Source organism: Uranotaenia lowii, chromosome 2 (assembly GCF_029784155.1).
Source record: "Uranotaenia lowii strain MFRU-FL chromosome 2, ASM2978415v1, whole genome shotgun sequence".
NCBI lineage: Eukaryota > Metazoa > Arthropoda > Insecta > Diptera > Culicidae > Uranotaenia > Uranotaenia lowii.
Window position 1 is genome coordinate 115,058,375 of NC_073692.1, and position 26,117 is coordinate 115,084,491.

At 34.4% G+C, this 26,117-nt stretch overlaps 1 protein-coding gene across 5 annotated transcripts in view; it reads right to left on the reverse strand.

Moving 5' to 3' along the window:
• LOC129749344 (disintegrin and metalloproteinase domain-containing protein 10) overlaps nucleotides 1-26,117 on the reverse strand; it is a 192,347-nt gene that overhangs the window by 161,540 nt on the left and 4,690 nt on the right. For 4 of the 5 annotated variants that reach the window (XR_008738024.1, XM_055744287.1, XM_055744284.1 and 1 more), the window contains exon 2: nucleotides 1,754-2,976. Coding sequence is in view for 4 of the 5 variants with exons in the window: in XM_055744287.1 (XP_055600262.1) it covers nucleotides 1,754-1,814 (61 nt within the window). In the remaining variant the exon portion in view is untranslated. Of the gene's footprint in view, nucleotides 1-1,753; nucleotides 2,977-3,245; nucleotides 3,450-26,117 lie in introns of those variants that run through there. The other variant, XM_055744286.1, reaches the window with a different exon arrangement.

Genomic DNA, 26,117 nt, shown 5'->3' on the forward strand with positions numbered 1-26,117 from the left:
TACTTCTGATGAAATTCATGAAAAACAATGTTTTTCAATGTAAACCATCCTGAAGTAAACCCTACAATCAATAACAAAGTCGTTAGTATAGGTACTAAATACTTCTGGACTTGGTAGAATCAGCGGCGAGATGTTTTATTAAATTTTTCCAATGAAATAACAATCACTCTATTTGCAACACTTTGATGTCTTCTACAAAGTTGCAGCCAGGGAATTTATCAATTAGATCATGTTATTGTCGTATACACGCTCCTTTATTTAAACTCAAAATTAAGTACGACCGAGGTTCAAAACATAGTTCGATTCTATGAACTTAAAGTTAAGTACCCTTCGATTCTATTGAACTTAAAGTTAAGTACCCTTTTTCCTCCTTGCGATGGTTCAAAACGGAGTTCGAACTGCGAACTCAAAATTGATCCTTTTTTTCCTTCGGCGAGGGAGCAAAGTTGAATTCGACCTTATGAACTAAAAATTGAACTCTCTTTGTTGGACTGAAAACACTTAGCGAGTTCAGTTCGAACCGGAGCAGCAACCAACGAGCACTTCGCAAAATTTTGTCGTTCCCGAACAATTACCGGAAGACTATGAAGGAACTACATAACGGAATGCATGCTCACCGTGTCAGCGTAAAATTCTGTCCGTTATTATCATCATACGGTGAGCGGCTTGGAATGTCCGGAAACTTCCAGATGTTGTTTACTTCCCGTAGGAAGTAACATCCGGAAGTTTTCTTTGACCGGGAGTGTCTAAACTTTCCACCGCTCTGTAATTGCAATGCAATGTACCGGAACAGCAACATCCGGGTACAACAAATTTTAATCATCCTGAAAATAAACTACCCTCGAAAAAAAATGGATAAATTCGAGTTCGGCTGCCGAACTTAGTATTGAGTATGCCTATCAGAAATAAGTTTTGCGATTGCCCAGTCGAACTCAAAGTTTAGGGCTGCCACCGAAGTACTGTTTTGAACCAAAACTACTAAATTTTGAGTTTAAAAAAAGGAGCGTGTAGAGTTAGAAGAACGCTAAAGGTAAGACAGGTGTTTTAACAGTGATTAGTATGATTTTGCCATTGAATCAACCATTGAAATCTTCGAAAAAAAAAAATTTAGACCTCGCGATGGATTATTTCAAATTAGGGTTCAAAAGGAAAATGTCAGGTTTCGAATGGTGCAAATTTGGTGCGATGCTTATTTTAGATAAATGAAATTGTTCTATCAGTGACACCGTGTATATATATCAATGTGCATGACGTATAGCTTCTAACTTCAGCTTTCTTGGACACTAAGTGAATTTTTTTGAGCATTTCGTAGCTGATTTACAGTCTAAGACTATGATAAACGGAAAACTGAAGAGTTGTAGCTGAATATTATCAGAGAAACATATTCGAGTTACATAACAAGGTTTCTCAAACTATAAATTTTGTACAAATGGGAAGAAAAACGAGAGAGTTATAATAGCACATATTTTAGACTACCCTTGTAAGAAATTGCAGTTGTGGGATATAGCCGAGGACCCAAGTGAATCAAAGGAACAAATGTCCTCTGACCTCTTTCTCCATTTGGGTTATTCGTAGTTTCCTATTTGTCAAAACATAGAACCTTCTATCTTCTTTTCAATTTTTTAATGTGTTTAATTGTAACGATCCACGGTTTAAAAAAAATGTATTTACTATGTAGGTAAATTTTTAAACAAAACTATCTCAATTAATACTCAAATTCTTCTCGAGAAAATGCTATTATTAAACTACTTACCACTTTCGATGTCGATGACGAGAAGAGCGAAAACGATTAATCCACATTTTAAACTCCACATCTTCTAATGCCGCTGCTGGCCGCCTGGAGGAGGCCAGAAAACTGGTGAGGGCAGTGCGGTATCTGCTAGAAAGGCCGCAACAGATGACGCCGCCACCGTGAGAATGTTAGCGATACTTGCTGGCCCCACTTCACTAACAACAATTACACGCTGATTTCGTTTCACAATTTTTTATTTTTTATTTTTTGCAAGCAGATCAGATCAGCTCACAGCTTTCCGTGGGCAAATTTCCGTAGACAGGAACTCGTGTGATGCTGTCTGTGCAAGTACCCCAAGCTCCTCTTATGATAAGAACACACGTAGCGAGGTCACCATCCCTCGAAATAGCACTGTTTTGTTATGGAACGAAGATAATGACATGCAGACTGACTGGAACACTTCAATATATGTTTCACCCGAACGGTGAATCAACTACAACAACCCATCCGAGTACAGTGGAAGCACTCCACTGTCTGCTCTTGGCTATCGTTTGGAGGGCGAATCGAATGAGGGGTTCCGAAAAACACGATGAATGCACTGAAATTTCACTCTTATTTCAAGTGGCGCGGAATGAATTGAGTATTTTTACACTTCGCTATAGCTTATACATAGCTCGGCACACTATTAACACTCCGTTGGCAAAAGGGATACAGCGAGCTCAATCTCATCATATTATGATCTTTTCTGGGGTTTAGGAAACTCGACACTTGTGCTACGCTAAGTAGAAAAAATACCAAACGCGTGTAGTAATTAATTGAAAACTCTAGTCGCTGAATCAAGCGGCATATTTCTTTTTTTCTATTTTACACTTCACTTACAGGCCAGATTTTAAACACAACTCACAACATCAATCCGTTTCATCTGCGAAGTTCCGTCAAACTTCTGAGCTAATTTATAATTGCACTCTTTAAAAACAAGTAGGACTTTCTACGTCCTTCGATCGAAAGCTACAGCAAATACACTTTTGGCGTCGTGGCACTCATTCATATTGAACAAAGACTTTGCACAGCATCATGTTTTGCCAGCTTCCAAACCGCGCCGCATCACAAACCCACTACTCCTACTTTCCCATGCCAACAACAGCATGCATGGACCTTTCCAATTGAGAATGGTTCCCTTTATACCCACTAATACTAGCACACTCGAGGCTCACTTTTCTCAATGGGGTCCTTCAGCGAATGTTCTGAAATGAGATAAAAGAATAGAAGAGTTATCAATCCGAGCCAAACTACGCACCAAATTATTGATAAATAAAAATTTATAAATTTTTTAATTAGAATTGTCAAAATGGTTCACAAAGTACACTCAAGCACAAAGCACGCAATTTTCATCAAGAGCAAACTTTTCATTCACATGGTTCCGCCACAGAAAACCAGCTGACTGCATCCATAGTTCATTGCCCAAAAGAAATTATGCGAGAAAAAAATCTTTTTCAAACCTTGAAACTCTTACCCAAAGTTAAACGGTCATCGATCCTAACTGAGGCAACCAAATTCTGGCTCACCCACCAATATTCTACTCCAGATAAGAACCTCTAAAACCAAATATTTCCACTTCAAAATCACAAATTTCCATCCTCAGCAAAAGCGAAGACTGGGACCATCAACAAATTTCCATTTACACTTCTTTGTTATCGACAGCTTCGTTTGCCTTCTGCGAGAAACTGCTACTGTTCCAGCGAGGCAGCACCACACAAGAGTTGATGTCCTCTCGCGAAGGATCCGGAATGCGCAGGTCCTTTGAACCAAACAAGAACGGAATGGTACTCACACCTACAACCGCAGCCAGCGTGTTATTACAGCCAAACCAATACACGCCGCATAATCAACAGAGGGCAAAACTTGGTGTCGATTTGCATAAAGTTTTGACTGGCGCGAGGATGCACACATGTCTCCTCCTAGGTTGCTAGGTTTGGGAACGGATTGTTTTTCTTTGCGTTTCCGGTCACATTTTACATTCGACTTAAAAAAAATAAATAAGCCATGGAGAAACTTCCGAATATAGATCCAATTTCATGTTGAAATTTTTTAGGAGACTCGAGATAAAAAAATGATCAAATCTATTTTTAATGTAACAACATCCAGAAACAATAATAAATAATTATCATTATCAGAAGCTCAAGGAATGGTACATGTTAAATGCTGAAGTGAGCTTGAAAAGCTACAATGGGTTAAATTACTGCCAAATGCTCCAAAAATCGAGGTGGAGTAGATTGAAATATGAATTTTTGTAAAAATCCTTCTCGAAATTCGGGTTCGTTGGGATTTAATTTTTTTTATATTTGATAAAAAAAATACTATATAAGGCAATCAAAAATTACTATCGGGATTTTCAAATGAACATTTTTTTGAGTCAGTAAATTGAATATTGTATTTTGTAAACTTGTGTTATCGGCCAAATAGAGAAGACGAGGAAATAACAAGCACCCGGTTATAGTCAGCACACACATTGTTCCTCAATTTTCACCATCATTGAATTTTTCACTATAATATAATCTAGACGCGAATTCAACTTGATGATGTCAACTCGATGATAGAGCTACAGCTTGACTTATTTCATCTGACGATTTGGCCTAGAGGTTAGGTGTCGAAGAGATAACTCAGAGGGCTCAAGTTCGATTCTTGGTTGAGGTGATTTTTTTTATCATTTGCCATTCATGATCGATTATTTTGATTGTTGCATTATACGGCATCATCCGCCAAACAAAGCACCAGAAGCATAATGTAGGTATGTGTGTGAATTATTTGTATTCTGTATTCTACAAAGAGACATACATTATTTTGTTAGTGCTTTGTTTGATGGATCTATAACTCACCGTTTGGTGCAAAATGCAACGATCATGAATGGTATTTAAACGAAGAAAAAATCGACTCGAACTCAAGTTCTCTGGTTATCTCTCCGACACCTTACCCATAGGCCAAATCTTCAGTGGGGGTTCTCATTATGCCTCTACAGTGACTGATTTTCAGCTTTCGGCAAAAAATTTTAAAATGAATTTTCAAACGTTTTTATCAACTTTTTTAAGTTTCAGGAAGTTAGGAAATAGACTTGTTTAGTGTCTGAACACGAAACAATGATGTAATCACACATTATAGCTGTTCTCTGTGGTTATATAAGTGTCCTTCTTAAGGTGACCATTATGCCCTTATCTCCATACGTTTGAAATAACAGCAGATCTCATGCAATTTTAAGTCTTTTGAAATAAAAAAAGTGTAAATTTCCCAATCTCATTTTATTAAAAAATGTGTACAATTCACACTAGTTTTCGTTTATTTTCGAACTGCAAGTGATCCATAGAACGAGCTACTAGAAACTTACAGTCCTTTCATGGACGCTTACCCATTGCAAAAAACCATGTAATGTAAGCCGTGTTAGAAAAACTTAGCAAAATCAAACCGCGTAAATAATTCCTCGTGTATTGAGTGTTCTCATTTGTATTTTTTTCTAGAGGAATGTTTCCAATTACACTTTGAATGCCTCTGATTGGAACCTTGACTACTTGAAGCTTTTTCAACGCGATTTTTTGTTATGAGACCCCTAACAAACATAGAAAATCTTTAATTATATTTAATCAGTTTTTTTGAGGACCTTCTCTTAAATCCCATACAAAAAACTCACTTCACAGTTCTAAATGGCAATTTGGCAATTTGACTCTTCTGACTCAAATCCATACATCTTTTTCAATTAAATGTGAACAAAATTTATAGTTTCCGAAAACTAGTAACATAATAAAATATGACTTTTAGACAGTATAGATTAACGATCATTTAGATCATTTAGAATTTTACGATCTTTAGTTAGAAGTCGAAGAAAAGAAATGTGAAAAATTGGCTTTGCCCCACAAAAAAGTTATAGCCTAGCTATAGCATACTGATATAAGCTTAATGATTTAAAAACAAAACTTCTAATTATCTATATTCAACACTCAGTCTATAGATTTTAAAACAGTGATTACGTATCAAAGAATTAAAATAAGGAATTAAATATCAAATATTTTAACTTCAAAAAATTTAAACAAGACGTTAAAACAAAAACAAAATATTGTTTCTTCAACAATCATGGCCGTAGGAAGGGTTGGGGGGGGGGGGGGGGGGGGGGGTTTAGGGATTAACACCCCCCCCCCCCCCCCAATGAGGATCCAAAAATGTCAACCAATATGTTCTTCTCTAAACTGAACTCAAAATTTTATATTCCTAATATTTTTTTATGAACGGCTAAAGTTAATCAAAATTAACAATCTCGACTCTAGATATTCTCACATATTCAAAAGACTCGAAAATCGATATCAAAAGTTATTCACGAAAGAAGTTGGTGATTGAAATTTGGGTGAGATTTTCTGAATTATTCCGAAATGTATCACTTTATTTGCAAGATCATAGAAAAATTCAAATTGAGAGATCACAATCATGTATTTTGCACCCGAAACCATTTTTTGAGCAAATTTTATTCAAATAAACTGGCTGATGTGTTTCAATGAAAAAAAAAGGATTTTTCGAGTTTTTTCTCTTCTTAATATTGAAGAGTTCCTAAATTTGGCTGGATATTGCCCAGATTTTTTAATGGTGATCCAGAATTGAAATATCAAAGTTTCATCATTCGGAGATTTCATTCTGATTCACTGGTTGAAATACGAATGAGTAATTGAAGAAAGAATTAATATTGAAAATCAAAATAAAAAAAAAAAGAAATTTCTAGTTAAAGATTCTGTTATAAAATGCCCTATTTGGTTCATAATTATTGGAAACTTTGTTTTTAATTTAGATTCAAAAATCGATTTCAAATTAGGAATTCAGAATTTGTAATTCAGGTTCAAAATGCAGATTTCAGATTTGGAATTCAAATTCGCCAAAAAAAAACACAAAATTGAAGGATATGTAGAAAATAAATCAAATTTAATTAAAAATAAAATAAAATAATAGTTGTATTCGGCAACACTGTAGAAAAATAAAATAAAATAAATGTCTATGGCAACGTTTGAAATTTTGGCAACACTAGGTAAAACAAACAAAACAAAGTCAGAATCTCTGAATTGAGATTCATAAGAATCGTCAAATCACGACAAAAACCACTATTAGAAAATAAGATCTGACTGAATTCATTTTTAAGATTACGTAAAATCTTTTTTCACAGGATTTTAATAGTGAAATAAATTAATAATGATAACTTTTTGTTGATAAAATATTGTATTCTTAAACTTATGAAAATTCAGCAGAAAATGTATTTTATTGGTTTGTTGTTTAACTTAATTTATATTGTAGACCAAAGATCTAAACTAAAATCAAAATATATCGAGTTTACAAGAGTTGAAAATAAATCTGATTTGAACCCCAAACTTATTTATTTACTTTTATTCCTTAATATTTGATACATTTTCACCAAAGATTTTCTGTCAAATGAAGACAAGTTTCGAAGAATAGAGAATTTAAAAAAAATTAGAGATTTGTTTTAAACTAGCTGACCAGGTGTGCTTTGCTACCCTTTTCGAAAAAAGTTGTTTTTTTTTAGTTAAAAAAAATCTTTCTTTTCAATTAAACTTCAACATTATTTGGAAGTGATCTATTCTAATGAAATCTGAACATCTGTTTTTACGTTTTGAGTTTCCAGTCTCAACGTAACTAGAAGGTTTGTAGTTGAAAGGAGCCTCTTTTTACAAAGAAAGGAATATCTTTGATACAATGACTGAAAACTTATTTAATAAAAAAAAACTTTTTGTAAGTGGGAGAAGTCTTTCATTTCATCTAAAGCTTTATGAAAAACACTTAGAAATTGTTTTATAGATAATATGTACGTTACATTTCCAGCATTTTCACAAAAAGCGATCTTCTTGCAAGAATTCCCAGTATAGATCTAAGTTTATGAATTTTATTTTCGAAAAACGTCATTAATCTTTAATTCTATAAGTTTAGAATTGAATTATTTTTTGTTTGAATTCAGTAATTGACCTTCAACATTTGTTATTGTTATTTTCTTTGAAAGGTCTAAATCTCTAAGTATAAGTCTAAATACCTACTACAATTTTAGGAATATTTGAAAATTCTTTACTGATTTTTCATTTCTGTTATTAAATTTTCCAGAAATGCCTTTTTTGTTTATTTCTGAACAGTCCCACCTCCTTTAAAAAAATATTAGGGGTAGATGTAAGTGGGAGGAGTTTTTTTAATTGAATCATTTCATACTCAAATCTGACTTGTATACTAAACTTAGTGAAGTTGCTAGGAAATTGTTCAAGTAAATTATTTGTGAGAACACAGAAAAAACATTTAATCTAAACTTATCTATCAATACAAACCACGACCAGCTTGGTGCGATTTATGAAAAATCTTACGTTGGTTTTGTAGGAGAGCATCGACAAAAGCAGGAATAGAATTACAAATCGGTAAATCATCTCATTACGTCATGAGTTGTATGTGTACCGAATTTGATCGGAGGAATTTGTTCTAGTTTTATCCTATATTTATTACATCAAATTCGTATAGAAACTCTCCTCCCTTTTCTTAGAAAGAAGTGCTCTTACAGTACAATGAATTGTCAAATTATATCATGACTTGGTAATCAATGTGATAAATCATGTCATAATGTCAAATTTAGTTTAGTAGCAAGTTTGAAGCAAATCTCTTATAAGTTTTTGGATATTGTTATCACGGTATTTTTATGTGAGAGCCAAAACCAAAACTTTTTTGAAAATTAAAAAAAGTATAAACTTTCATGTGTAACGGTCTCTTTAAAATAATTAAAGTTTAGTCATATTTTGTTCATTTTGTATGGAAGCCCCCCTTCACAAAAATGGAAAACTCCTCATGATATTCTAAATCATCTCATAACTTCAAAACTTGGATGAGTACCAAATATGATCAAAATAGTTTAAAAAAATTTTCGAGTTATGTCACATTTTATGAACAGTATGCAAGAAAAGTTTATCCACCCTCAGCAAAAAACTAGATTTATTCCAAAAACCCCTACGGAAAATTAAAACACAGTTAATTGTTGTTCAGTTTATTATTGTTTATGTTAAAACAGAGTCAATTCATTCAAGTTCCAAATTAAAAACATATTCTGTTGCATTTGAGATATGATGTTAAAAAAAAAGATAAAAAATAACGCAAAAAAAAGTTTATCCACCCCTCTGGCTCACATAGCTTTAGTACTTCGTGTGACCTCCTTTGGCTTCAATAACTGCTTGACAACGTCGTGGCATCGATTCAACAAGCTTATCAGTTGTTTCCGGGGTGATTTTGTCCCATTCAGTTGAGATTACCTGCCGCAATTGCTGGATGCTTGTTGGTTTTTCCTCCTGAACCTTAATTTTCAAAATTGACCAGAAATGCTCGATCGGATTAATGTCGGGAGACTGTGCTGGCCACTCCATAACCTTGATACGCTTTTCTTTGAACTATAGCGAAACCATCTTTGAGGCGTGTTTCGGATCTCCGTCTTGTTGGAACGTATATCTGCGCCCCAACTTCAGCTTTTGTGCAGACGCTGGTAGTTTCCGCTTCAAAATATCCAAAATAAACCTCCTTGGTCATGATTCCATCGATGAATTCAAGTTCTCCAACGGCGGATGTAGCCATAGATCCCCACACCATGACTCTACCTGCAAATAAAAATCAAAGTTATGCTCAGTTGGCTTAAAAATTAACGCACCACCGCCATGCTTGACTGTAGGCCGCAAACACTCCTTTTCCAAACTTTCACCGGTTCGCCGCCATTTTCTTGTGATACCATCAGACTCAAATAGCATTACTTTCGACTCATCGGACCAAATCACCGTATTCCAGTCATCACTGGTCCAGGGCCCACTTCAATCTTTTTTGATATTTTTTGCGGACAACCATGGCTTCTTAAGCGCTACTCTGCCCTTAAGACCATTCTTATGAAGACGATTTCGCACGGATTGTGATGTCAGTTGAATGGAAAATCCGCTTTCAATCTGTTTTCGCAATTTTCGGAGCTGATTGTCCCCGGCCCAGCTCTGCCTTCTTCACGATAGCTCTGTCAATGCGGCCTGTAGTCTTTGAAGGACGCCCCGATCGCTTAGCTGGTGAGATAGAACCACGCTTTTTGGTCACCTGAACAATCCTAGCAACCGTATTTTATTAAGCTGGACAATATCGGCAATATTAAGGTAAATTTTGCCGGTTTTGTGATGTTCAACAATCAAATTTCGGATGCTGATCGGAATTTGTGCTTTTTTGGGCATTTGCAACCAATTACTTCCAATTTTGAACACGAAACACGAAACGAAAACTTCAAGAGCGCTAAATGAGAGCTAGACACAATGTTTACATTCAAGAAAGCTGCAGGCTACACACTAAAATTTTGTAAAAAACAATAAAATCGTAGTATCCATTTGAAATGTGGCCACTCAAAATCGATTTTTGATTTCCCGCATTTTTCCCGTCTTTTTCCCGCATGGTCTCACGAAATTCCCGATTTTGCAAAACAGAAAACCAAGCAAAATTCCGAATATTGTTTTGAATATTTATTTCTTTTCGTGGTAAATGACCTTTTAATGGATTTTTTCAGTTATTTTTACCAATTAAACTACAAATCATTAGATTGATATGCAGGGTTTTTTTTTTAATTTTTAAAACTATGTCACTCGAGTCGAAAATGTTGAACAAATAAGATTGTTCATAAAAGAAAAAGGATAAGGTACACCGGGGTAAGTATGGACGTGGGGTAAGTGGGGACGGTAGATATTGAAACAATACTGTGCACTATTTTTTCAAACTTTGAATGCAGAACGTTAAATTTACTTGTAATCTATCCAATAACTAACCAATAACAAAGAAATACAATTCCGATAAATAATAGCGGATGTTTACAGCGACATTTTGTTAATTTTCTATTTTTAAATATGCTGTCGGTCGAGTTGATGTGCAACTTTTTCAATGGCAAATTCCTCGTAAACTAGCTGGCTCTTGACGAAAAAAAAAATCTTCCATTTGGAACAACCAGTTAGGAAAAGAAACAGCGGTTTAAAATCAATTAAGCAAGTTGAAACTAGCCGAAACCGATTCAAATCGGCAGGAAGATCCGTTTCGACCTGGTAGAAGTTGGTCGAAGTCCATTGGAAAGAGACTGGTGATCAACTGTCAATCCATTTCTACTTGTTTCGACATATTTCGAAAGAATTCCCGGCTTTTTCCCGCTGGATTTCAATTTCCGTCTTTTTCCCGCATTTCCCGCTTTTCCCGAATGGGTGGCCACCTTGCATTTGAGGGTGGATTAACTTTTTTGCGTATTTTTTACCCTTTACAAAAGAAAATATATAAACGCCGTATTTTCAATGGCAATATAATAAATAAACATAAAATGATAAATTGTGGAGGAACATTCATGAAATCAACTTGATTTTCACCAGAAAAACATTACTAAATTTGTGAGGTGGATGGATAAACTTTTTTTGCATACTGTATATGGATTTGACATGGGACACCCCCTCCCCGTTTAAAAATGGCAAGGGGGTTTCATATAACAAATCACCTGAATATGTCGAAACATGTTCAACAATACAATATCATGATGTAAAATTTGTTTTTGTAGAAAATTTGATAACAATAGCTTAAAAACTGTATAGATTGAGCCTCACATCTTATTATTTTTGTATGGAAGCCTCTCCTCTTCGGAGGGGACCGAAACATTTAGCGGTCACGCCAGATCTCTCTACGAATGAAAATCCGAATCTTCAACTCAAACGTCAAATCCGTATTGCTCTACGGGTGCGAAACTTGGTGCACATATGCGGTAACGACGGCAAGTATTTGTAAACCGCTGCCTGCGGAATATCATCTGCGCTTGATGCCCTGGCTACTGGATCTCAAATGAGGAACTTCATCACCGGTGTCATCAAAGGGCGCTAGAAATCGTAGGCTAGGAACGTAAGTAAAGATGGATTTCTTCCTTTTTCGATTTATTTAAAATGTCAAAATTAATGTCATTTAGCATTGAGAAAGTTTGTTGGATAGATTCCTCATAGGGCCAGCATTTGCAGGTTTTAATAAGACAAAAAGCAATGAGAAAAATGTCCTTTAACTTCCATCCGACTTATTTGACGTTTCCTTTCATAAGTAATTTCCCAAATCTAGCGAAGAGCTTGATGCTGTCAAACAACAATCCACAAGGCAGGAAATATAAGTCCGTGTGTCTACTCGAGTGAGTGTGTTGCAGTCCCTCCACTACCATTCGGTCCATAATGGCATGCTATCAATCAGTTTAGTTGAAGAGACTAACTCTCCGACTATGTTATGGTTGACCAATTTCACCGCTCCGATGTGTCCCCGGATAGCTACATATGTCCCAGCAGACTAAACCGAACGTCGTGTCCAGGGTCAATCAATTTCAGTGCGGAATTTATACCATCAAACGTCAGTCCGACACATATATGTGTTCCTAGTATGTCTGTGCTACGATATCGGTTCCTTTCCACTTGATTTGACAAATAAATGTTCAGTGTGTGGTACCTACCTATATGTTTAGCGGCACTGTGATTGTGTCTTTTTTGTTCTTAGAAGAAGACACTACGATAATAGGTTCCAGTTTATTGCCTTTTGCGAATTCTAACGCACCAATGCGTACAGTGTTTCCGTTAAGGATGTTGTTCGTCAATTGGGATACAAAAGGCTATAATTAATCCGTCGTTAAACTTATTAGTTATGTCGTGAACTATCAAAATATTGTCATTATTGAACACGCTTTAAATTTGTTGTTCGGCCATTTTCCATATATTAAAAAAAAACATATATTTTTCTTCGAACGTAAATGTATGTTTATGTTTAAAATATGAAGAATCATTGTTAACATATTAGTGATCATTTTTGCATTATAACCCTTTGGTTCTGAGGGCCTCATAAAAAATTGCAAACGTCAAAAAATAAATAAATATGTAAAAAAAGTTAAATAATCGGTTAAATAATAATAATTGTTTCTGGCCCTTCTGTAAATATTTAAATATAAATTGCAAGTGGTATTTTTTGAGATCCTGACTTTGTGTTTTCAACAATATTTAAGTAATTTTTATTCACCCCCATTTTGATTGATCTAAGACCATAGATACCCGCGGGCATCTTTTAGGGCGTAACTTTTAAAAGGTTCATAAAACAAGAGATACTCTAGCCCTAGTAAGCCTTAGTTCACCTTACTCTCTGAGAATCAAGACTTGAGACCTGAGATCTAGGATCTGGACCATGGACATGAGAACTTAGAGATGAAACATAGCATATGCGACATGGGACGAGAGACATGAGACTTAAGCTGAGCCTAAGACATAAGACTTTTGACTTGGGAAATGAAACATGAGACATGATACATGAGACTAGAGTAGCGAGGCGTGAAACTTGAGAAATGAGAAGACTTTAAGACATGGGAAGAGCAACTGAAACGTGAGATATAAGACGTAGAAACTGAGCAATAAAGCGTGAGATGAGTTGTGAGACAGGAGAAGTAAAATATGAGATGTAAGAAGTGAACGTTAGAAGTAAGGGATGAGATGTGAGACGTGAAAAGTGTGACGTGAAAAGTGTGACGTGATAAATAGTACGTAAGACGTGGTGCATGATAAATGAGGTATGAGAAGTAAGTAGTGTATTCGAAAAAAATCAACACTTTGTTTTGTGAATAACTTTTCAATGACCAAATTTTTGTGACGTTCTGTCAAGTGGTATTTGAAATAGCGTCCAATGAAGAAGTTCATCCACTTTAACTTTTGGGAGCCAAGTGCGCCATCTATAAAGCATATTATGAACTAACCATTTTCCAAATCAAACCAACTTTTTTTGTTTGATTTTTATCAAAAAAGGCTTGGATTTCAAAACTACTCTAATTTTAAATTTCATCGAAGTTATGGCAAGTTATTACTCCATCTCTTTTATCGAGTTATTGCACCTTTCCAGATCCAACCAAAACAGAGTACCAAGTTTGTAGGACCTATGGAAGGCAAAAGGTCGAATTTGAAGGCAGCCTTCTTTGTATATTGAGTCATTAATTGAGCCAATAGTTATGTAATACTGACTGATTTGCAATCTTCACAGATTGTCGGCCCCCTCAAGTGCTAGACATCAAACTTTTCATTTTTTTCTTCTTTATCTCCGGAACATCCAGGCGAGACTTTTCAACTAAAAGTTTTTGGCTGGAAACCTGCCAGGTGACCGCTAAAGAGTTCGTTTTGCTGTCCATTACGAATTTTTTCTAAAATCTCCACGATTTGACCACCGTATTTTGTTTATTTAACGACGAGCAGCTTTTTTACCTTGAAGAAATGAAGTCAGACCTCTTTATGAACAGTAGAAAATTATTTTTTATAACTTCTCCAATCGGAATTTTTGGTTGCGCTTGATACTGTAACAAACATTCCCTACCTTGATGGAATCATTCTTGAATAGATTGAACTTTGGAGAACAGATTATTTCCAGGAAGACCCAAATCCCACTCAGACTATCCTGAATTTTTGCGATTCTGCCCAAAAAATTTAGTCAATGACCCTCTATGTTGAACGATATCTCAAAAACCACTTGACAGAACGTCACAAAAATTTCGCACATTTAAACAACTTACACTAGTAAGAAGCTTAACTGAAAGTTTCATCAAGTTCTATTCATGCATGCAAAAGTTATTCACAAAATAAAGAGCTGCATTTTTTTTTCGAATACACTCCTCAAGACGTGAAACCGATCTCATGCCTTACTTTTTATGTCTCATGTACTGCCGTTCTAAGCAAGATTGTCCCATGTGGAAAAACGTGCAAACGAGAAAAACGCGATTGAAATATCAGCTATATTTCCAATTTTTCTCTCAAACTAAAAATTCACCGACAGTTTTTTCGTAGTGAACAGTTCAAGTTAATCATTTTACAATGTTTTCTGCCAAAAAAAATTACATTTCCTACAAAAAAAAAAAAAAAAAACAGCAAATAAGAGCCAAAATTCTCCGTGTGACACTGTTGTGTAGAATCGGAACGCATGCCGATGCTAGTTCTACGAAAAACTGTCACACGGCTACAATTTTTCTATCATTTTAAAAGCTTGCGTAGTTTATTTTTATCCCAAAAACTCATGCTAAACCGTAATTTGAGAAATACGTTCCTCTTTGTTTATAAAAATGTATAGTTGAGTATGGATCTTGTAAGTAGTGCCTACCGAAAAGTTTTAGTGCAAATTTCTTTGAATAAAACACTCAAGGCTTCTCGCTCCTCCTCTGTCCTCTATTTTAGTGTTCTTTTCAGTGAATAACATTAAATTCAACAGTTTGAACTCATCTTAAGACAATTTTTTGATGAAATTTACATTTTTCATTGAATTTTCTCTAGTGTGACATTCTTGCGTAGAACTATCAACATAGAGACAACACCCTTGATGAAAATTTCGTATAAGTTCAGAACAAAGTATACTTGTTTGTGTTTTTATTCGAAAGTTAACACTAAAAGAGACCATTTCCAGCAAAAAAGTGAAAATGACCCAAAAGTCACATGGGACATTCTTGCTTAGAACGACAGTGTAAGGGTTTCATGTCTCATGTTTCATGTCTCATCACTTATGAACCAAGTTTCATGTCCTTTATTTCAGAATTTATGTTCCACATTTTATGTTTCAAATCTCGTGACTTTTAAGTTCCATTTTCATGTCTCAAGCGGGGACTGAGATGAAGAGAGAAGATACACCAATGATCACGCAAGTTTTGCAGCCAATGATTCAAATTGTATTGAATTGTTTTCGATTGTGCGAGAAAACGAGTAAATTTGAGTCAAAATGAGAGAAACCAAAGAGAGAATTTGAAGGAAAGTCTCAAGTGTTTCGTCTCGTGTCCCACGTCTCAGTTCGCAAGTTTCATGTCTACATCCCCATGTATATTGACTCAGGTCTCAGCTTTTAAATCTCATAGCTTAGCTTTTCCTCATTTTGAAACATTTCTAAATTTTTTCCTACTTAAAAAGAATATTTACTCAGATACCGTGTTCATTCTGAAACCGTATAAAAAGGCAGAATAATATTGTTTTCCTCAATACATTCAATACCTCTTTCGGTTATGTTCACCCACAAAAAGTATTTTCTTCAAATTTGTTCTTATTCATACATTTATGTTTTCGATATGGTTCTTCCCAAATCTGAAAAATTTTATTGAGAAAATCGAAGCAGAGAGAAATTATACTGATGAACTTTATGCATACCTCCTTTGTAGATTTTTCTTTATTTTCATCGTTTTGCTGATAAATATTTTTAAATCAAAATTATGAATTTTTATTCCAACAGTGACTGGAGCATTCTCATCGAATAACGGTTCTGAGAGCTAAATACCAAATGATTTGAAAATGTATTGGCTGTATTACTGTTTTTAAAGCATTGTATACTGATAAGATTTATCAATAACTTTGGTACCATACATCTTGCCAAGGTTTACAGTTTTCAATGTACTAAAATTGACTGACTGGAGCAACTACATGTTACATGCATTACGTTACGACCAACATTGTATCACTTCAATGTTTCAATGTTATTATATAAAAATGAAACCAGAATTTCAAGCAAGCAAACTATTGGTTGAAGCGCTACTGGAATTCTAATTTCTATAATTTTTCTATTTTATTTGTATGAAAATATATTAAAAAGTAACCAGTTGCATGTGAATAGCCGAGCAGAACAGTTCACTCGTTGCGGTATCTCCGGTCGCGGTTCGCGTCGATGTATTTAAATTCGTGGATGGTTTAAGAAAGTTGTGAAACATAAGGAATGAATTTTATCCTTATCACCAATAGAGGCATGCTTAATAGTTGTCGAGCGATCCGACGCGTTTTTCGAAAATTTATTGGAAATAATGGCATTGCGTTGCGGCCACCGTAGAAGTGAAACTTTGAAAAATGGTTTCGTGGTTCGATAGAATGACGAACGGGAAGAGATAAATTTGCAGTTTGTGATTCGTGCCGATGTATTTCTAATTGTGCGTGTTTATTGAAAATTGTGAAATATTAGAAATGCCAAGCGGAGTTATAGTGCAAGAAATTCTACGCGGTCTTTGTTGTTGGATGTGCATTTTCATGAGCGAAAAAATTGCTGGTGGCGGAGGCTCAAAAAGTTCGGTCTATCACGCACACATTAATATCGAACGGTTTGCGTTGTTTGTGGGTCGAACATTTGTACGGTTTTCGTTTGCTTTGCATAGTGTGGTATTTTTCTTTGCTTGTCCGCAATGGGACGGCTAAGACCAATATGCTGGTGTAAAGATATATGTGTAAGCGCAGTGTCATCAGATCAAACATCCGACATCCGAATTCTGTTTAAACCGCTTGGCTGTCGGCGTTGGTTGAATGATGGCGGCTACGGATAGGCTGCCGGCATGATCGAAACAGAACCCGGTGAGGAAATTCCATTTATAAGAATATCTATGTTAATTTCATCATTCACAGACACCTAACCGTTTGATGTATCCCTTTTCCTGTTTTTCACCCTGTGATGAGCTTTCTTTTGGCTGAGGATAATTCAAAATTTGACGTAGTATGAATTGCAATGCAGTTCTATGCTATTTTAGTAGAACCTTTAATATTTCAGTTAGCCGGTGAAGATACGCGAATCGCTAGATAGGAACACAACGTTAGTTTCCTGTGGCACCGAATCATTTCTCATAATAAAATAAATCAACATTAAATTAATAAATTACTTAGCTTAGCTTAGCTTAGCTTGGTTGACTACTCATATCCACCTTAAATCATTGAACTCGAAATGCTTCATTTACAATTTTTTTGAAAATTGATTCTAGAGGAACTTCGTGTTTTTTACATTTGTTTTCAAACTATACATTTCGAATTCCATGATCGCTGGCGTGGCTAAGTAGAACAAGTTCCACATTGCCAATGGTTGCTACTCCGTGATTAATCGAGGCCATCAATTTTGCACAAAGTCCAAAAGAATAGTGCTTGGGATTAGCAGCTGTTCTCAGTGTACAAAACTGATGCTCTCCCTTTTTTATATGATTTAAATGATTAATAACGGCGCCGGCCACGTCCTAGTAGTCAATGAGGAAAATGGAAGGATTGTTAGTAAGATACTCTTTAAGTTCAACTAGCAACCTCTCGCTCCTGCATACTCAAAAAAAAATTTTTTTTAAATAGTCAGAATCAGAGAAAAGTTAGTATCACAAACTATGGAAACCGTCTATACGTCTGCGAATCCATATTCAAGTACCCAAGAAAGGGGTTGTGTTAGTTGGAAAAAGGTAGAGATCAGGATCCATTTTGGTAAATGGTGCGATCACGATTTTCCTACACCTTCTATGCCTTCTATGGATCGAGTAGAATATTGAAGGCAAATCAAAACCATCCGAATTTCTTTCTTGATAAACTAGCTCTTTTCCCTAACACTGATCCCTGTTGAAGCAAAGAGTTTTTAAAAGACTTTAATGGTTGAAGACGGAAAGCAACTTATAATGAAAATGAATTATATGGTAATAATTAGACACAAATTGTTCCAAATTGTTTTTCTATGATTATTGCCTTTTTGAAAACTCTTGGATTCTTTTCTTTTTCCTTTGCCTCACATTTGAAAGTCTAATTTTTTTTCAAATCTATAAAGAGTTTATAAACTGATTTCAAAGGATTTTCAACCATATTGTGTAGCATGAAACAAAACAATTTCGTAATTGTAATTTAATTCAATTCAATACAAGGATCCAACAAAATAAAACATACAACAAAATTATTACAATTCACCATCCATACTGAGCGTTTATCTCCATTCCTTCAGTTTCATTTTTTGATAATTTAAAAAAACACACAATTCTTATATTATTTTCAAAGCTAACTTTTAATCATAAGTAATGTTATTACGTTGTTAAAGTATTGAGAGGTACGAACTAAACCATCAATTTCGCAAACACACTTCCATCGAGAAAAAAAATTAAAATTAAGCGCTCAAAAAAGGTAGTCTTAAAGACAATCTATTTAGGAACGCTTTTTGGAAGGAAAATTTTAATTCCTGGATCGAACCAAAAATAGTTGAAACAAACGATACTATTAAAAAAATTGAAACAAAAACAATCTTAAAAGAAAAATTCATGTTAAGACTCGTAAACTCATTTAGAATTTATTTTCAATCATCAAACTGTAAGTTAGTTATGAGTGTCTTTCTGAAAGCCATCATCTAAGTTTTTGATCTGAGCTCCAAATTTTTAAGATTTTTTTTTTGTATTTTTAACTTTGATCAAAACAAAAAAACATTTCAACATTTCATTGAATTTTAAACTTGATGGTTATCACGCGAACATGATCAAAGCAATAAGTTGGTGGAAACTAAAATTCTAAAACAATTTTCTATTTGCAAGGTTTAAACTTTTTAATTTTGATTAAAACTATTTTGTTGCCTTATTTCCAACATTTTTTATGAAATAACTGTGTTGCAAATGTATTTTATGCTATTTTTGTTTATTTCTTAATATTTTCTACCAACCGCCTAGTGAAATAACTTGTCCATTCTCTGGTAATATTCATGATAACCTCTCTTCACTAATCTTCTTTCGAGAAAATATTTAGGTAGCATATTTTTCGAGCAGCATCTTAGAAAGAAAGTCATGTGCCCAAAACGTAACGCGGAAACGTATGGACTGTCCCACCAACCGATAAATATCAATGTTATAAGATAAAAAAAATACTTAGCTCTAGATAGAATAGTTTTTCCGCAAATCCTCGTGCGTCTGCTAAATATCGGAAGTCCTGGTGGTATCCATCTAAAGAGCTTTCTCTTCGGCTTCCTCTTAAGATTTTAACACATCCGGATTCAAAACTGATGGATGGAAGGCTGCCCCTTATGTGCACTTTACTTAACAGAATCATTGTATTTTTCAAATTGTATAACAAAACATTACATTAAATAGAAACACAAATTTTGGCAGGAGGAAAATTTTTTCGCTGCCAGTTAAACCAAGGCCTACTTCTCTTTTCAACATTAAATTAATAAATTACTTACCATATAAACTATGCCTATACCTATTTATAAAATTTGCCATAGATTTAAAATTTCTTTCCAGGTCCGTATCCTTTTATTAAAGAAAACTGTTTACTCTATATAACTGCATATTTATTGAATATTGTAAGTAATTTTCCTTTCCACTAGATATTTTATAATATTTATATTTTTAGAAGGAATGCATCTGGGGATAACCAAAAGAAATCATTGCAAGCGGCACGGGTAGAATGGCAGAAACTGGTTACGAAGAGCTTCCCATCCACTTGATGATCGACAGCTGCAACCAGATGCAAAACGGAGGAACATGAAAACCAAAACAAGAGAAAAGGGAAAGAGTCCCACACTTAAGTACGTGCAGAGTGCATTTTTGAGCAAACAGAGTTTACCACTATCGCATATCGGACGTGTTTCGACATGATCACCGCCATCATCATCATCATCATTTGCTGATAGTGTTGTGATGGTGATCGGTACGTGACGATGATGCCGTTATCTTGCAGTTACATTTGCAGATATGTATGGGTACTGGATTGCGAGGAAAGAGTTGCTAACAATCTTTATTGGTCGTCGTATGACATTCTTCGGAAGTTGCTCTGTTACGGCACTCTAGTTACAATGTTGTTAACTGTGATAACCGTGACCAAATGAAAATCAGAAAAGAGCTTCAATATTGATCTACTTCAATCAGTTTTCAAATTGCCTGACACTTTCTGTCAGTTTGTTAAACACATTTTAAACAGGTCAACGTAATCAAATTTATGTCATTGGAAAAGCTATGTCTCCACCATGATACATCCAGATTGCTCCCCCACCTCGATTGTGGCTCTTAAAAAGGAAAGATAAACAAAAACAATGCGTCCTCTATCCACATCTAACTATGCCCAGCAACAACAAAAAGTATAGAAGAAACAGTATTTTTTCTATCGACCAGAAAGAATGGTTAAGGTATGGGGTAAGGTTCTCATCACACTCGCCCGATGTTGGTTGTCTTTTGCTCGTCATGTTTCTCTTACTCCAACCTCACGAAAAGGTACTTCTTTCAAACAGCAAATAGAGAATCACTATACGAATGTATGTAGGAGTACTGGTGGTACCAGGCACTAACCCGTAATCGGATTGGTTTAAAGATTGGTAGCATAATAATGTTTCGGATTGGATCTCCCTCCTTTGTTTTGAACGGGTTGAACCGTTCAGAAAACATCAGACGGAAATCGATAATTGCTACAATCGGTTGTTGGAGAAGAGATAGTTTAACAGGATTGGGTTTAGTTTTTTTTAGATAGCTGTATGCAAAATGTCAGATGCAAGAAAACGTTTACGAAAATACTCACTTAAAGAAATTATTGGAAACAGTATTCTCCGAAGTGTTTATGTACAACAACTTTTTGAATAAATTAGATACATTTAAATATTTGTTTTCTTGTCTAAGTAGCGTGTGTTTAAATTATTAAGACAGCTGCAATATCTTTACTTTAATACCACCGATCAAACATGCTTTGTAACACTACTTGATAACATTTTAATTTTACTACATTGCTTTGTGTACATGTTGCAAATTTGTTCTCCGTTAAAGAATATCCCTGCCCCAATGTACGTCCAGGAAAATATTACAGTATCAGCTAGTAAAATCGAGTTGATCACAACGAAGATACACACAAAAAGAAAGAAGCTTAATTTACAAGCCCTCAAAAGCGTAGCCAAAAGTTTCATTCTGGAAATCTGGAAATTGATAAAACTTTCAGTGAAACTACCTAGTAATGTAATTTGTACGTGTACACAACTTGGTGACAATTTGTAAAGTGGTTTTTGAGATAGTGTCGAATATAACAGCTCATAGTAAAAACGAGTGAATTTTAGGAATTATGTTCGTCAAGTTATGTCGTGAGACGGAATACTATGTAAATAAATAAAATAAGTAAAAACTTTTTGAGCAGCTTAGAGAAAAATTCAGGAAAGTACAAGTGGTAGATCCAGCTGGAAATCAACTATTCGACAATATATTATGAGGTAAATAGTTCAAGGAGTCTTAGAGGATCTAACAGTGAGCTAAAATTCGAATAAAAGTTAAGATGATTGATTCCATAAAGTTAAGGAATGTGAGAAGTTTGATCAAGTGCAATGCTAAAATATAAATAGGGGAAGTGATAAAAAACATATTTTTTCTGACTGGTTCGTCTAGCTGACTAAAAAAGCATGCCTAACCTCATTTCTACAAGGTATGGAAGCTGGCCACTGGTAAAAGTAACAAATTACGGTGGTCAAATCGTGCGCAAAATATATGGACTGCTAGGGGGGAGACTTTTTGAAAAATTTCGTAATCGATAGCAAAACCAACTCTTTAGCGGGCACCTGGCAGAAACTTTTCATTGAAAAGTCCACCTCGATATTCCGGAGATAAATACTGAGAAAAAATTGAATTTTTTTTTTGGCAAAGGAACCTAATTTGACATTACTGAGTATTTCTAGAGTTTGTTTTGATTAGGTCGCATGAACCATTATAAACCAAATTGAGTTATTGACTGTAAACGGTTTTTAAAAATGTAATCCATGTTCGGTAAAAACTTGGTTTAGTTTAGTCGATGAATGACTTAAACAAAATTATTTGAATTTAAGATGTATGATGACTATTTCCTTTTCGAGTAAAATTGGTTTTAACGACGTTTTGCGTTGCTCTGTATTGGCGTGCATGAAATTTATCGCAAAACCAAAGTTAGAGTATTTGGTATATCGGTCCTTTTGCATTTTCACTGAAAGATTTTAGGAAAATGTTGAAATTTTGAGAAAAATGGTAATTAATGAATAAAAAATCGTGTGAACGAGTGATTTAAGTTATCTTAGTAGAATTTCCAGCTTAAATTTGTGGCTGGGTAAGTAAAATAAGTGTCAATTTTTACGTCGATGCGTTTAAGTTGCACTAGGTCGGTAAACGGAGTCACAGGTGAAAGTCTAGTTTAATAGAAATATTGCTGCGATGAACAGTCTCGAGCAAAACCGATTCAAAGAACATCTATAGGCGGGCACTTCCTAGTTATCTGCGTGCTCCCGATTGTTTTCAGTGCAACCTGAAACGGAATGGCGAGGTTATGGACAAATACAATTATGTATTCAGATTGAATTCTTCAAATTGAAACGACGTTCAACGAAAAAGGATGTAAGAGCATGTTCTTACAACCTTTTTCGTTAAACGTCGTTTTGCAGCACTTTTAAAGTAAAACTCCATAACTGCATTCAAACTCGAATAAACATATAAAACTTTAAATCCGATTTGAAAAAAAGGGTGAAAGATCAGGTTAACACAACGTACCATAAAAATTTATTATGTTTATGGCTTAACAAACATGAAAATCTAAAAAATCATTCTATACTTCTAAAATTGGTGCAGAAATCAGGGCTAGAAGCGACCATGAGGCAAAAATTAGGGCAAAATAGTTACTTTTAGGTAAAATTAGAGTAAAAATAGTGACCAGATCAAGTCGAAAAGTAACTCAATGGCGATTACAAATAATCCTATAGAATGATATCAAGACAATTTTGCTTTTCGAAAATAAGTTTTTTAAAAGGCTCGTGGCCTAACTAATAGAAAGGCATATGTTGGAGAAAAGGAACATTTTACCTTAATAAGTTTTGATGATTTAGGAACGGCGACTACAGAATCCTACAGTTCTGAAACACCAGTGAGAGAGAACTGAAAGATCGTATTTTCTTTGAAAAAACAAACCTACAAATTTTTCAAGTTCATCCTACACCCAAATCAGATTTTTTTTCAAAGCCACTAACACAGTTGAAGAAGACTATGAAAATTCCTCAAATGTAATGAAAGTCATGACGTAACAATTGGAAGATCCTCATTAATTAGTGACAACACATTGAAAGATTGAAAATAGCTTAACAACAGTATGTTGACCGCATATTCACAAAAGACTTATAGAAGCTTAATAAAAAAATTACGAAAGATTCAAGGTAATTAAACAAAAAAGCGCAGAAGTTTCACTAGAATAAACTTCTACGTAGAATATACAATGTGGATTCAAAACTAACTAAAAGAAATTAGCAAATATTCGTTAATATGAATTTTAGTTAATGGAACCATTAAGCAGAATTTTAAAAAAATTATTAAAAAATTCAAAAGGTTTATGAAGTTTGACAAAAGCGCCTAAATTTTTTTTGGAAACATTTCAGAGGTTCCTCAGAATACTGAAGAAATTTCATAAGCAAACCTGCAATAGGGTGGAGAGATAACTGAAATAGGTTTTGAAATCATTGATTGATACCAAGCTATATTATTAAGGATAATGTCTATGCAAACTATGAAAAAATAACGGATTTTTTTGATTCGATTGAGTCACTTTTCACAGGTTTACCTCACATTCAATTCAACCAAAACCGTTAATAGCATGCCAAATGTTACCTGCCATGCCATTTTTTAAAGTTCTTATACTTTTTACAATTTTCCAATAGAGCACTCGATTTCATCATGTTGACATATACATATTTTAGGAAACTTTTAGCACTTAAATGTGGTTAGTATCAGTTTTCAAAATGCTTTTTGCTGTGCGAAGTTCACAGCATCAACATTACGCAGATGGGCTCCGTATTTAGCGATCATTTACACTAGGTTTACGGAAGAAAACCTATTTTTGTTTAAATTCAATTTTCGCAACCAGAAAATGTTCAAGTTTTAGCCATATATCAAGGAAAAACAATCAACTTCCTTACTGGATCGGAGTCATTTATCCAGTTTAGATCACGTGAATTTTTCCACAATCGAAAGGGAAAAAAGGAACACGTCAAATTGACGTAAATATAGTTTTAAATCTGATAAATACTGACTGCGTGTAACGAGTGACACAAAACGGAAATTTAAGAAATTGGAAAAAATGTTCAAAAATAAGCTCAGTTGTCAAGTAATTATTGAAAAATGTAACTTTAGTGACCAAATTTCAAAACAAGTAACATCTGAGTGACCAGTCTGAAAAAAGTGACTAAGTTACTTAAAAGTGACCTACTTCTAGGCCTGAAAAATGTTTAACGACAATAACGTTGTCAACTAACCTTAAAACTCCAACTCATTTCATTGGTGAGCGATAAAGTTTTAGGACTTGTTTGATAAATTGTTTGTAAAATTTAGATTTGATACTACTGGTAGTGTCTATTTCTGAAAGAACTGTGTAGAAATTCCTTATCTAAAGCGTCTTATATTGATTTCAAAACATTTTTTCTTGATGAAGTCATTTACGAAATATGATGGATTCCAATCGTGGTGTCACAACGCGCCACTTTCCTATTTGTTTATATAAATTTCTCAAGTAAAAATATTGTTATTCTGAAAATAAAAACGAAATCAACGATCCTTTTTTATAATGAGATTTAGTGTGGCATATTGGATTGAATGGGTTCTTTATAAATTTTATAGAACCAGTCATTTTTTTTAATTAGGACGGAACAAATTTGAAATCCTTTTTTGTCACTTGGAGTTGACGCATCACGAGGGAGGGGAGTGGGGTATGATAAATAATAATCCAAATTTTTAATAAGTCGTAACAAATTGGACAACAGTTTGCATGCAACAAACATACATTCTAATAAAAAAAAAGTTATTTTCTGCCATATCGAATACATAGATAATTTCTTAATCCCTTTCTCAATTGAATTCTAAGTTTTCAGTCGATTCTGAATAATAGTTTCAAATCTAGAATTCAAAAGGTTTTCGGAACTTTCACAAGGATTTTCTCAAAACTCGTTGAGTGGCTCATACGACTCCATCAAAACATGCTCTTGATTGATATAGGAAAGATAAATGTCTCTATGATAATTCGGAGTCCCTCCCTTTTTCCAGTGGGAAGATATGTATGGGGAAGAGAGTGTCTCATACATTTTATTTGATAACCGTAATCGAGCAAATGAATCTGAAATTGGAATACAAGGATATTTATGTAGTAAACATTTTTCGTAAGGCAAATTAAGAAACCCCGCTTCTTTAAATAGTAAGATGAAAAAGGAGGGAACGAGGCTCTCCATCATGTTTTCGCAAAGTTCACGAACTTATCAAGCAAATGAAAATAAATTTGGCATGGAAGGTTATTCGGGTAGGCAAGGGGTGGTTAAACATGTTGTTTTGTACAAATCGAAAACTTGTGAAGCAAATGGAGTCAAATGTGACATGTTACATTATTTAGCTACGAACAAGTGAAGTGAAGTAAATAAAGAAATAGTCTTTATTTCAGATGCAAAACAATGTTTTAAAAACAAGTTTAATATCAGGTTTGGAAGATAGAAAAAAAATCATTTAAGTAAATAAGAGTTAATTATCTTCAAAACTCAAGTTGCAGTTCTCAATTTATGGAATTGTTGCTTTTAACTATTAAAATTTATGTTA